This window comes from Necator americanus, chromosome III, assembly GCF_031761385.1.
Source record: "Necator americanus strain Aroian chromosome III, whole genome shotgun sequence".
In the NCBI taxonomy this organism is placed as follows: domain Eukaryota; kingdom Metazoa; phylum Nematoda; class Chromadorea; order Rhabditida; family Ancylostomatidae; genus Necator; species Necator americanus.
Window position 1 is genome coordinate 34,563,465 of NC_087373.1, and position 15,400 is coordinate 34,578,864.

General features: G+C 35.8%; 1 protein-coding gene across 1 annotated transcript; it reads left to right on the plus strand.

Moving 5' to 3' along the window:
- Nucleotides 1-12,290: 12,290 nt before the first annotated feature.
- Nucleotides 12,291-15,400, plus strand: RB195_011913 (uncharacterized protein; the record flags this gene model as incomplete). Its single annotated transcript, XM_064193533.1, has 3 exons — nt 12,291-12,413; nt 13,126-13,188; nt 15,269-15,400. 3 exons carry the CDS (start codon nt 12,291-12,293, stop codon nt 15,398-15,400), a joined length of 318 nt encoding a protein of 105 aa, XP_064051116.1.

A 15,400-nucleotide genomic window follows, 5' to 3' on the forward strand; every position in this document is an offset into this window, starting at 1 on the left:
GACATTGACGATGTTCAAACGAGTGATCGCGACGCATTGGCCGTAATTCAACGCGCGTCGGGGATTGCCCGCTCCCTGGACATATAATACTTATTGATTGATGAGTCTGACCACTAGGCAAGCGTCGTCGGCCACCACAACAATGCTTGAGAAAAAATGTTCAGTGTTTTTCTTCTACTGTTCCCCATTTGCAGTGTTGTTCAGGAAAATACGCTTAAATTTCGATAAATTTTGCAAATATGAAAAAATATAATAAAAATGGTGTAAATAAAAATCAATAAATGAAAATATGTTGTTTGTGAGGCGCGAAGAAAGTGGAATGCTCAAGTAAAAAAAACGAAAACTCTTCTTTTGCACCTTTTTTTGCGTTAATTGAGGATCAAAATCGCCGATTAGGGCAGTGACGGCTTAATTTCGGCCGCCTACGAGAAGAATGTGCTTGAAAAAATGCACAACTGGAAAATTGTTCTGTCATTTTGAACAGAGCAGCAATTTTAAATTGAGCCGCGTTTTACGCGGTTTGCGGAAAAACTACTTGAGGGATTTGATGAACTGGTTCTAAACCCCTTAAAGACAGCTCCCTAAGGTCTGAGGAAAATTTCCGATGCAAGGTATTCTCTCTGTAGTGAACGATAGCGTTTGTGATTGTAATAATTTACAAATATCTTAGCGGAAACGTGAAAAATCACCCGAAGACCCGAAGAATCCAAGCATCAGAGCAATCTGAACTCTCAGAAGAATCAGCCCATCCAACGATACAACTCTTTACTACTGTACGATGTCGATCAAAATCCTTCCGAAGAAGTAGACGGGGTTCCATAATTTGCATATATCACAACGAAAACGCAGAACAACACCTGCAAATCGTTCAAATCCAGGTGCCAGAGTTATCCGGAAAGTGCCACGGGAATCAGTTAGCGCAACGATGCAACTCTTTACTATCTAGAGCACCGTTAATCACGTAAAACCTGTGAACTGTTTTCATACTAGGCAGTTCTCTACAAAAATTTTTTTAAAAGTCTTTTTAGATTAAAATGAAATTCAAGTCCCATACAGCTTTTGCTTAGTTTTGCTGAGGAAGTTTTTGTTTTGTCCGAAATTTGTTTCATATTCAGAGAGATTTTATGAAATTCTTCCGAGTTAACTTCCAAAATTTCTAAAAATTCTAAAATTTCGGATAATTCCCCATTGAGTACAGTAATTCTTTTTTTTTCTTTTTTTTGTTGGAAGTTTCTAAACATAATAACTGTGGTATTTTGAGAAAAAAGTATCCAGAAATGAAAATTTGCAATTTTTTTTTGGTTCAGCTACGGTATTTGTGCGTTTATGCATGAATGTCTACATGCTGAGTGTTCTAGATTTATTACACAGCAAAAATGACGTCAATTGAGGAAATATTAGGACAATATTTCAATGGAAAGAAATTACCCGAACATAAATTTTCATGCAATCACCTTGCAGTGGCTTGCCCCGTCATTCCGACTACCGAACACAAGAGGTAAAGCTTAGCAAAAAAAATATAGAAGATTCGGGACTCTTTTTATGGTGAGTCCCGAATCTCTTGGATAGAATGATGGAATCTCTTGGATCAATCGATAGATGCTGCCAACGATGTGATGAGTGGTGAAATGAAAAATTCAAAAAAAGAAATAAAAGAAAGAAATAGTGGTGAGCGCGAATACGAGGAGTACACCGGATTTTTGTTTGTTTGTTTTTTGTTTTCTGTTTTTTGAACATAAAACACTTCATCTAATTCATTTTCAAGTTGAAAATGTATTTAGGGACTAAAAAAAACGCCCAATAGCACGCCAAACGCGAATTGCTGTTCACCCGAGCGTCACGGTCGCTCGAGTGAACATAAGTTCAGACGACCGTGTAACGTATAAACGGGATGTCAGAGCTGAAGTAAATCATAGTAAATGTAAAAATCTAAGCAATACAATGTGAGGCAGTTTACAGCGAGATATCGAGGAAATAAAACGATGGAAAAGCAGAAGATGTCTCTGGGATTGAATCCCTATTCAGTCAGGATTTAGAGGAAGAAAAAATCTCCGCCCGCCGCACCTACACAGTACACCTTAGGAGAGAAAGAGCCAGCGAAAATAATTACAAAAAAAGGCCATTTGTTATGTCTATGAAGAAAACAGTGTCGTTGTTTCAAAAACAATTTTTTTTAACTTTTTCTCAATACTTTTCCGAATACATTTTTTTTATTCTCGTTCAAAAGCATGCTATTCTTCATTATGAACTATCTTTTCCCATTTGATTGGCAAATTTTCATATCATTTTCTATTATATAATGAAACTCCCCAAAAATCCTTCAAAAAACAAGTTCGAAAAAAATAAAATCAGATAAAATTGAATTAAATTAATGCGTTTAGATCATATTGCTTACAACTATTACTACTACATTTAATTGTGAAGTTAGCGGTAGCAATTTATCGTTCGTTCGAATCAGATGTTCTCTACTAGTGACTTTTCCGTGTAGATGGGACCCTCATTAGTCTGACATTTCAGCTTTTTCATTGTCTTCAAAGCACCAAATAGAGATTGGGACAATTTCATATTTACGCTGTTTACTGTCCCATTCATTACACTAAGTCAGCGTCCCAATGATCGTTCAAACGGAAGTGGAAACGGGACCTATATGCCAGGACGGTCCATAACTAATGACATTTTTCAAAAAAAAAAAAAATCGAACGCAGAAAGAAGAGTTTAGCGCTACGTAACTTGTTATTTAAAGGAGCGTTTCCTTCTCTTAAAGGTAGTTTTTTTAATGCTGATATAATTTTTGTTAATTTTATATGGTATGAAATAAGTAAATACATGATAAATGTATAAAAATAATATATAATAAAAGTATATAATAAAATATAGCAATATAATATATAATAAAATAAACAAATATATGATAAATGTATGATAATAATAAGTGATAATAATAATATGATAATAATAATATGATAATAATAATAATAATAATAATATAATAATATATAATATGTATAGGTAAACGCATAATAATACATAAATATATGTAATAATATGTATATATAATACAATGCAACGAGACAATGTTTGCATCGCGTTAGAGTCACGTGAGCGTAGAATTTTCCGGAAATAAGTGAACACAGACAGGGAACAGCAGTAAAAGGAGATAACGAGGAGACCACAATTGTTTTACGGGGGGCATCTCTAGGCCAGGAAGGATAGAAAGTAGACACGTCGGCCGACGACTGCCAGCCGAAAAAAAATGCACCTCTTTATCGGCATTCAGAGCGGCACACAGCACCGAATCAATGAAAACGAAACGAACAGAATCCCAGCAGCAGTTAAGCAGCAGCTCATCGCCAAAAAAAAACTGACGATTTAGACGCAGTCATGCGGCACAATTTGGGTCCCACAATAGACTAGCGCAGGGTCCCGAATCAGTTCCTCTCTTCGTCTTTTGGGGAGTTGGATTAAGTTGACTATCCAAGCTCTGGTGGACTGACATCGAACACAGCTACTAAACTGGGTCCCAAAATTCGTCTCCGTCTTCGGATTCAATTCGTCGGAAACTCGGAATCCTTGGGAGAGGAGAAACTTGATTTTGAAAACATCATCAAAAGTTTAACAAGTCATGATCGTTGAATCCAAATATATAAATAGAAATACAAAAAACATATTTAAGAATATAAATAGAAATAAAAAAGAAGTGGATTTTATCTAACATTTGCTCTCTATTCGAAACGTTTTGGAATCGGGGACCAGATCTCACGCGAGGACGTTTTACCTTCCTTAAGAGGAAAAATGGCCTATTTACTAGGGATGAAAAACCTGCGTCTATTTCTATCGCGAAAAAAAACCTGCGAAATTTCTGGTGTTTTTTTATTGCTGTCTTTTTTATTGTGCACTATTCGTGTTTGTGAAATAAATGGCAGTAAATAAATAAAAAGACAAATAAATAAACAATGTCTTAAGAACACGGCAATCCCACAGTCTGTTTTTTTATGGGTTTTTTTATTGGCGTAAGTGAATAAATAAATAAAGCAACAGTAAAAATAATGCTTCTATTGAGCGTTCCTGGAGATGGACTTTCTAGAACATTCTCTTCCGTTTTTTTTTTTTTGAAGAGCGAAGAATCCGGTGATAATATGGCATTTTTATGGTAAAATTGAACCACTGGTGTATGTGAATAAATAAACAACTGAATAAACAACTAAATAAATAGATAAATAGATAAATGAACAACGATTCAAGCGGCAGTTCCTAAAGAATTTTTTTTTAGAACCTATTCCTCCGGTTTCTTCTTGAAAAGCAAAGAACCCGGCCGTAATGGGGTTTTTTTATGGTGAAATGGAGCCATTGGTGTATGAGAATGAATAAATAAGTAAGTAAATAAATAAATAAACAATTAAATAAATACTGTTCCACGTGGCAGCTCGCGATGACTAATATTTTTAAATTTGGTCTTTTCGAAGAGCAAAGAATGAATTTGCTAAAAATCCACAAATATGATCCGTGCAAAACAAAATCGCCGAGAGCCTGTGCAAACAGGCGGGCGGGCGATTTCACATGCCGGCAGCTGTCCGACGGCGATCGCAGCTCTCATCGCATAGTGAATGTATCGATGATGACCACGGCTCTCGATTTATCGCACTCGACCACCTCGAATCGCCTCGAAAACTCGTCGAAAAACGAGGAAAAGCGAAACCGTTTCACCCAAAGACGGTAAGAATTAGAGAAGCAGAGACCACAGACACACAGACAGACAGGCGCGAGTTCTTCTGAAACTTTGATTGTTTCTATGTTAAAACTTATGTTCGATGGTGTAATGCTTTTTTTCCGCTCTCCACGCTCAGAACAGCTTCAGATTTCAGACCGGAAACGAAGGAAACGAAGAAAAAGTCCGAGTTTATTCCTGACGGTTTAAAATTTCACGGAAAACTCTGGAGGTTTTCGTGAAATTTCTTGGGGATTTTCAAAGTATTTCCTTGTATTTTTCCTTTTGTTTACTTGTTTTTCTCACAATAATCTAATAAGAAAAATAAATAAAATATGTATATAATAAATACTGGTGTAGTAAATATGTAAATTATACAGTATTAACAAAATATAGAATTTGTAATATAATAATATATAATAAATATATAAACTAAATAGTAATAAAATAAAAAATATAATATATGACAGTAATAATATACAATAAATATTAAAAAAAAATGAAAAAATAAAATAAATAAATATGATGGTCAGATTTAGATAATAAAATTAGCAATAGCGATCATAAGAGAAAGAAAAAAGAAAAAATGATAAATGATTATGAATGAGAAAACGAATTATTGGAAATTTATCGTGGTTTATTTTTATAATTATTATTAATTCGAATTTATTGTAAAAATAATATAAAATAGATGTTATAGTAGACATTACAGATATGTGGTTAGAAAATATGACAGACGGTATATTTTAGTACTACTGTAGTTTTTTTTCCCGCAAGGTTGACGTGAAATGCTTCATCATCGTTCACCGGAAAGCAATAACCGAACGTCATAACGCGGAGTCATTCCAAACGAACGAACGAACGAACGAACGAACGAACGAAGGAACGAAACAATAAAATATCCACGGAGGTCCACCGTCCACACTAAAAACGTTTGCGGCTGAACGTGAACGGCAGAAGCCATTAAGCCGTCAGGCCGTTCTGCTTTTTTTCTTCCTGCTTCGAGCAGACGACGGCCCTGCTGCATCCATCTTTGCGCCGCTGCCGCCGTCGCCGCCTGCTTATGTTGGTGTCATTGAGTGGTTTTGGAATACATACAAATACATTTAGGAGGAAAGAGGGAAAGAGTTAAAAGTTGAAATTTTTCAGGATAAATTAATTTGAGCACGAAAAGTTTTTTTTTTCCCCCTCGTTGTAGTTTCTCTCCGACATATTTCCATTTCCACACAAAATCTCAATTATTAAAATGGGAGTTTTTTTTTTCTTTGGAAAAAACTCAACTATTAAAATAAGAGTTTTTTTTTCTGGAAAAGCACAGAACTGTCTCCGAATAATTTTTTGACTTTTTGCGCCTTATTTTGCTTCAGAAATTCTCTTATTGTCTTTCGCCTTATTTTCCTTTGTCTTCAGAAATCGAATGAGAACGAATTGAAAATATTTCTCTGCGGATTTCTTCTTGAGAATCGATTTTTTTTTGTGAATTTGGAAACGAAGAAATTTATCTCTTCTTCAAAATAAATTTTTTTTTGAAAAACAGAGAACTGTCTCAAAAAAATTATAAATAATAACAAAATAATAATAATAAATAATAGTAAGTAATAATGATAATAAAACAATAATAAATAATAATATTATAATAAAATCTCAAAATTACGCTTATTCCGCCTTATTTTGCTAACTATTTTCAGAAAACGAGTGAGAAAAAATTGAAAATTTCTCCGCGGATTTCTGCTTGGCAATCGAAATTTTTTCTAGGATTTGGAAAGAAAGGAATTTGTCTCTTTTTTAGAAGAGAGAAGGAAGAAGTTCTTCTTCACAAATTGCTGGGGAAAAAAGGAAAAGATTGCAGGGAAAAAAGTGTTTTTGCTTGTTAACAGTTTCGTGAGAAACCAGTGCAACACGCAATGATGGTTATAGGAAACGACGCAATTCACTGATGTCTCACATTTTAGTCTTTATTTGTTTATTTATTCGAAAACATAAGCAAAGACACAAGGAAAAAGAACAGAGCTTACTTGGAAATTCTAACACTAAACTAAATGTTATACAGCAACGTCTCACTCTTTTACTTTACTTTACTTTTTTTACTTTTTTTTACTTCACATATTCTTGTGAGGTGTGGTTGACGAATCATCAGATTTTCCCTTGAATTCAATTTTTCCAACACAGACGTGCACTTTTACATGGATTCATCCCTCCAAAAAAACGTTCTCACGTGATGTTAACGTACGTGACGCAGAAAAACGCATTTGCTATCTTTAGTACCTTAATTATCTCTATTTTACGACCTTTAATGGTCAAAGCTTTCAGTGCCGAAAAAAACCATGCATTTTTGTACGAATATTCAGAGAAGTGAGGGTAAAAATTATGGTGTAAAATTTTTATTGTAAAAATTACTGTGCAGATATTTAAAGAAGTCGAAAATTTTATCACTGTAGAAATTTTCATGGAAATATTTATAAGCAGTATTTTTTTTTAGGCATTTTGTGGATTTTGAGACATAAAATCGTGGACATATCGAAATTCCATGGATTGTCATTTTATAATAAGATGTTATAGATTATCATTTTGTAATAATATTCCATTCGCATAATATTCATTTATTTTCTATTTTCACGTATTTTATTTTTGTTGTTATTTTATTATATTTTATTTATATTTTATATATTTTTATTGTATTATTTTTATGTATTTTATATATATATTATATTTTATTTTATTTTTAATATTATCATTGTATTTTTCTGTTTTATTTTATTTTATCTATTATTTTATTTTTCGCTTATATTTTGAACTTTGAATGCTTCAATTCAGCGGTTCTGAACCTTTTCAAGTATCTGGGACAGTGAAAAAAAATCATTTTCACGATATTTTTAATGACAAGACCAGCTAATACATTAATATTTTAGTATTCAAATTTTTGAGATTTTTTTCAAATTTTTAGTAGTACGTAATAAACTGAAAAAATTAGAGTTAATAAAAAAAAACGACACATCTCATGGACAAGATGAGTTTTGGTGTAATTGTGCGTAAAATAGTGCGTGCGTGCGGAATGCAGATATTAACAAGAGAAAAAAACTACCACTGAATAGTATATGATGCAGGAGACAGAGAGAGAGAGAGCGGAGAGCGTCGTTCAGCCCATCGGTCAGAGACGCAGAGCGAGCTCTGTCATTCTGCACGCGTGCACGTGCGCTTCGCTTGAACAGTTGTTGCGGCTGAGTTTGTGCAACGTTGCTGACCTCCCACCCGGTACCGGAGCCAAATAATCAACTTTCGGTGGAGGTTTGTATAGCCGTACGGTAAATACGGTACGGTTGTGTGGACAACGTAAAATCCGGCGTTACAGTATCACACGAAGGAACACCGCGTTTTTCCTTTCTACGTGATCAGTTCCTAATTTCTTAGATTTAAACCATAAAATTGTTGAAAAGGTGGTTTATTTTTGAAAATTACGTGCGAGAACTGGTACACCAAGGACGGCTCTTTTTCTCTGCACTCTAGCCTTTATACCTATTTCATGCGCACAGTAACATACTTATGTAGCTGAACGAAACAGGATTTTTTTAAAGAAGGAAATGATTTTTTTTTAAGAAGATTCAACATTTTTTCTTCCAGAAATGTTGGTACCGATGGAATGTATCCGTTCATTACAGTATTTTTGTATTTATTTTTGTGTTAGAAAAAAAAAGAAGAGTAATCATTTATCATTATTTGTTACTGAAATTGTTCACAAGTTTAAATGAAGTAATCCATATAGAAGAGTTTAAGAGAGAAAAAATAAATAAAATTGAGACATTAAATGAAGGCATTAAATATAAAATAGTTTTTACAAACTTTAGCATTTCAAAGTTTTCACAAAAAAAAACCTTTCAAACATTTTCAAACGACCTTTCAAACAAAACACACAAAAAAACCTTTCAAACTACAACAAACACAAAAACATTTCACCTTTTGCTAGATCCAATCCTTAATCGGCGGTCCCAATTAAGAGTTCTCTAAGAAAATGAAAAGAGAACTTTTGGAAAAAAAAATCTCTCAAAATTTTCGGGCGTTAGCAATTACACTTATTTACCGCAACCACTGACCTTTTTTCTTCCTCAGCAAAAATAAATTTCAAAAAAATAATTTGCTCGCACATTTTTCTACTTTCGTTCCTAGTTTCCAGTTCTGCGTTGCCATACTACTGTAGACCCGCGCGACCGCGACGTTCACGAAAAATCACGAACGCACACTCCCTATGTGGCATATACCTCCTCCTCCCTCATCATGCTCTTATTACCGTAACCACATCGTGTCATCAGATTTGTTCCTATTTACACGCGACGCGGTAGCAGAGATAAACATAAGTCCATAGTCATAGCAGTGATAGATTCTGTAGACCGCAATCCATCCTTAGAATCATGGACAGCATTTCTTGTGAAGTTATTGCAATGAAGAGGAGTTATTTGGCGCTAATAGCGACGTAGCATGAGGCGGTCAAATATCCGATCAATAATCGACAAAAATATTGACAAAGAAAACAGCGTAAGTACAGTGAAAATATTGTCTGGAAAAATGACGTCTATTTTGCAAGTTCTCCACAATATTTTGGGAGGAAGTTTGAAAAAAATAATGAAATAAGAAATCACATGAAAATCAACTACTTTTTCCAGTTCTTAGTTCTTGGAAGAAAGTGGAAAGACGTTTATTTTTTGAAAATTATTTTTAAAATTCACATCGCCATTTATCTGGTTCCAGAAATTACTTAGTGATATTTTCCAAGAGTCGCTCACGTTCTCTTCTGCCTTTCCTCCCCCACCTATGTAGATTTGTCAAAAAAACTCTTTTTCTGTCATTTGTTATTGTCAAAAAACCGTTGTCAGCGGATTAGTTGTGTCTGTTGTCATTTTTACGACATTCTTAACGGTTCCGGACCTATTCCTATCGCAGCGACAGAAAAATCTGTTTCTTTCAAGCCAACAAAGAAGAAACAATGAAAAATGTCATGCGAAGAGCAGAAAAACTCCCGCCGGACACAACTAATCCACGACAAAGCAGTTGTAGCAAAGATTTCTACGAGAGAAGAAAAAAAAACTTTTTTTCGCTCAGAAAAGAAAAAAACACGGCGGCTAAGCGGACAGGAATTGCAACGCACGCGCGACGACGACAGCAACGAAGAACACCCGATGTGACAGAACGGGGCACCGACGTTATCGATGAGACGTGGATGAATGGGTGGGTGGGTGGTGGATGGTGGGGAATGGGACAGAAAAACGAGGAGAAGCAAAACGGATGACCGCGAACGTTTTCTGCCGGCCATCTGGCGAAACGAGATAGCGCCAGATTGGGACCCTACACGAATTGTTTAGACGCCAAAAATTTCTGCAAAAATTCACAAAAAAAAAATCCCAACTGAACACTATTTATTGTGCTATCCACTAGGTTACTGATATCAACTAATATTTGTTTGTTTATTCATTTTTCTTATGCATGCTGATCCTTGTAAACTTGGAAGATTATGAAAAACTAAGCAAAATAATAATATATAATAATAGCATAATAATAATAATAATAATAATAATAATAATAATAATAATAATAATAATAATAATAATAATAATAATAATAATAATAATAATAATAATAATAATAATAATAATAATAATAAATAACAAACAAAATAATAAAAAAATAAGAATAACTGGAATGGTGAATTTAATTGTTTATTTATTTATTTGAAAACACCTACATCTTTACCAAAAAACAGAAAACAGAAACAAGAAACAGCAGCACTCAAACGAGAATTTCGCCAAAGTTTTAGTTTTATACAAAAATGCATTTGATCCGGCAGCTAATTTGCACGAAATGTTGTTTATTTGTTTGTTTTTTAAAAAAATTTTTATGCACGGTGATACTAGTGAATTTGGAAGAAAATAAAAAAGAAAGTGAAATAATAATGATAAATAAAAATAAAAATAAAAAACACCATAGAATAAACATGAACATAAAATTAATGATATGAATGTAAATAAAAATATTTATAAATATAAATATAATAAACAGCGACATATGAATAACGATGAAATACAAATGTGACGTTCATTCCCCATAAACCGGGGAGCATTGTTCGTTTCGAGTCGAGAGATGTTCTTTGGAAGATTAACGAGAACTTCCAATTATTTAACAAATAATCGAATGAATGTCGAATCGATCGATCCCTCAATCAATTAAACAATCAATGATCATTCTATGAATGGATCAAATCAGTATCGCTTCTGCAACTGAGAACTTCATCACCAATTTTCCTACATTCAACTATAAAAAAAATAAGTAAATACAAATATATAAAACTTATAATATATAAATACAAATATTTTTGTACAAAATAAGAGCCAATGCAAAAATAACAATAAATTAATCATCCAAAAATGTAGGTTGACCCGATTTTTCATCAGTTTTTTTCTTCTACATGAAAAAAGATGTCCTTTCTGTCCTCTTTCTATTTGATGGGAAATATTTCTGTATCGGGCATTAAAACTTTTTCTAGGAATAATATGTGTGAAATCATTGAAAAAACCATCCAAGAACGAAAGAAATTTCCCGCCCAGAAAATGTGACAGGTTTCATCGTTGTCCTACCTAAAGAAGCGGTTTTTCTCGACTAACTCAGCGAAAACCACCAATGTTACGAGAATTTCCGATCAAAATGAAAAGAACTTATAACACTCCTATTTCTAAAAGATACACTTAATAAAAATAAATAATAATAAATATAAAACGAACACTAGCACACAATCATATAAAAAATAAAATAAAATATAAAATCATCGTCATATAATTTAAAAAAAACAATTGAATGTAAATAGTCACATGAAAGTTAGAACATCACAAAATGTGAGTTTCCGTCTTATTTTTGGATGAAATAGCAGAATGGCAACGAAACGAAAAAAAACACGAGGAATTCATGTGTAGCGCTTAAATGAAACGCATAAATTCACGACAGCAAAGCAAAGTGCCAGGAAGAGAACCGGGGCGTCCTCTAGCGATGCACGGGCGATGGATGGGACGTGGTGAGGGTGTTTCATGGGATAACGTTGTTTACATTTGTTTGTTCGTTTGCTTTTGAAATTATATGACGATAATTCCATATGATAATGTGCTAGTGTTTGTTTTGTATATTATTATTATTATTTATTTATTTTTTATTAAGTGTATTTGTTAAAAGTGAGCGCGTCGTAAGTTATATTCAGTTTGATCGAAAATTCTCGAAACTTTGGTTGTTTTCCCTGAGTTAGTTGAAAAAAAAACTTTTTGTTGTCCTTCGGCGGTGCAAGGGCGATAGATGGGACGTGGTGGCGGACGGACGGACGGACGGATGACGGACGGACGCACGTAAGGCACAGCCGGCGGTACAGCAACTTCTTAATCAGCATCACAGACCCACTCTCCCCCTCTGGAATCGACGTAACCGGCCGATCCTGATTATAAAAGAGACGGTGACAACTATCGATCGATCTGTCGACGTGGTGCAACGCGATCATTTCAATCGATGTGTGTACGTGTGTGTGTGTGTTTTTTTTTCGTTTTTGCCCTTATCAGATCAGATGAGAGGCGAGCTGTCAGCGAGCGGGCGGACAGCAGCACCAACAGCAGCAGCAGTAGCAGTTCACATTCCTAACGCGCTTTTTCGTCGCAGATGTGAATCTGGCGAATACGTCGGCGAGCGGGTGCGTGTGCGTGAGCGCATATTTAAAAACACATCCATAGAAAAACTTAATGCAGCCAGATTTTCGAGTTTCATAGTCGTTTGCGGATGGACGCGTAAGAATGACGTACGCACTCCATCACATCCACAGATGTGTGCCAGACGAGGTTTTTCCCGCAGGATATTAATGAGATTCCCGTCAAAACATCCACATAATGTGGATTTAATATGTGCTAACATTAGCTGGGGGGCGGGTGTGGTGTAGCGGTTAGAGGTTCCGCTTCCTGCACACGATCGATCGGAGGTTCGAATCCGCCCTAGGGCTCACCAAGCCTTTCATCCCTCCGGGGTCGATAAATTGATACCAGACTTGTCTGGGAGGATAAAAACACTGACTTGACTCATCGGTTAGCCATCGCAAGTCATTGTATAGGCCAGTTACACTTTCGTTGACCTCAAACGATTCTGAATTGAAGTGAACGTGGTAGCGGGTCCCAAGCGGATGGATTAACGCCAGAAACTTTATCCTTTATCCTAACTTAACATTAGCTGGATGTGCTGATGTGGTTCTCATATGATCAAATTATATCGAATTCGAACTAGAGAACATATTACGAAGCAGAGAAAGAGAAAAACGAATTATTATTATTTATTATTATTAGTAGTACTATTATTATAACTATTACTACCATTTATTATTGCTTATTATTATTTAATTATTATTACTTATTTAGGACCAGGATTTCTCACATTTCTCTAGCAGGAAAATGTCCAACGTCAACCCATCACAGGAGTCTGTAAATGAAAAAAAAAATGCCAAATTTACTGTATGAAGTTTCGAAGAAATTCTGCTGAGCTCCGTTCCTCGTTGTTGCTTTTTTTTTTTGTTTACTGCACATCTGATGGGTTCTTCAAATAAATAAATAAATAATAGAGAGAATAAATAGGTGGATGAGTTGGAAAGAAGATGAATTAATGAAACATAAAAGAAAGAATAAAAAGGAATGGACTGAGAACTTGAATGCATGTATTTATTTATTTATTTATTCAGAAAAGATAAAGTCACTGGCGGAAGAATCCGCTTGGGACCCGCAAACGCGATCACTTCAATTAGGAATCGCTCGAGGTTTACGAACACGTGTCTAGTCTACACGATGACTTGTGAGGGTAAGCCGGAAGACGACAAGCTTGGTTGGCAGTAGGACGGTTTCGAACCATCGACCGTGTGCCTACAGCAGATCTCTAACCGACTGAGCCACACCCACCCCGTCTGCGTTTATACAAATAGCACAGAAATGAATACTACTAGCACAAAAATGAATACTACCGTAATCCAAGAATTTAGGTATAGATCCATTGGACGACATAATTCTTCAATAAGCTAAGGAAAGAAAAAGGCAGGGAAGAAATCCATAAGGGCCAGAACCTACGCTCGTGCGCCGTTTGAATGAACCGAGTCAAACGTGAAGCTCGCATGCAGTTGCGTAAGCAGCTGTGCAAGAAGCGATGCGGTTGAAATGGTGGTTGCGAGCGACTCGGACCGCAGCGATGAATGGGACTAGCAAGGATCCCGCCTCGATCCCAACCGCTGGCTCCTCTGCGCCGCTTCGAGCGTAACCGCTTACGCAACTGAACCGGGCTTCAGATCGTATTGGCCTGAGCACGTGGATGAGAAGGGAGTTTATGGAGGTGATCCATTAGGCGACAAAATTCTTCGATAAACTATGATCCATTCAATTTCCCCTAATTATCCTGAAGAAGGGCGTGGGAACTGCTTTATTTCCTACGAGATACGTAAGAACGCGCACCACTGCGCACTCTTCGGCTCCCTTAACAGCGATAAACTAAGGAAAGAAAAAGCCGAGAAAAACGCGTGGAAGAAAATCCGCGTAGGGCTGGAACATATGCCTACTTACATTTTGAATAAAGAAAGTCGAAGGGAGAGAGCATATGTTAGAGAGTTACCCAAGGGGCGAGAATTACTTCAGACGCGTCGCGGTCGGCCGCGTAGACATAAGCGCTGACGGGCACATAAGTGAAGGTATGGGAATTAATTATACAGGGTGCGCCATAAATATGGCCACTCGATAAAAGGCGAAATTGATCAGGGAACAGCGAAACTTTGTTAATAATTTACTAATAATCTAATTAACAAGAAAAATTCGTCACTATTCAGTATGACCTCCCTTGGCACGAATAACAGCCTTAAGACGCTGATCAGACATTAATCTATGGCGAACTGCAGGGTTACGTTATGGTTTGGAATATATATTGATTGAACTGAACATTTTGAACTTTTTCCACGTGGTCAAGAAATGAACAAGGGATCGGAAGATTTGCTTGAAGAAAAAAATTATGCGCGAAAAAAAGTGACCATATTTATGGTGGCGCACCATGTAAAGAGACACAAAAGTGTGGAAATGAATTTGTTTCGAAGTAAACAAAGTAAACAAAGTGAATTTAGTCACGATATAGCAGAGAAATTAGCAAAAATCACGTATCCTGGTTTTAGAACTCCGTCAACCGTGGCCTTGAGGATTAGTATCCAGGAAAGTTCCGGGTGTATGGAAGTGTTGCGCGCCGTCGCATGGAAATGCCTATCTGTATGATCAAACAATTACAACAACAACAACAATCAAAACAATCAAACAGCAAACAAAACAAAAAAGAAAACAATTATAGGAGAGCTGGACGTTGGGACCCACCGTTCTCCGTTAGGAACGGCTAAAAGTCGTTCCTATCGCCGTCGATGAGGTTGAGATTTTGAGGGCTGAAGACGCGCCCAGATTTTTTTTTGCTACACTTTTCGACGAGCGAAGAATTTTCTCAACCCACCCTGAATGATTCTATTTATTGAATTTCTTGGATTTCGGCTAGGAACACTTCGTTACTGAAGCGCTTCCTACATTGAGGAATTCCCTTGCGATCACTCCTCCTCCACCACCACCACCACCACCACTAATGACATGCTGGGCAGGAATGAGAGGCGCTGTGGATGTGTTTAACTGA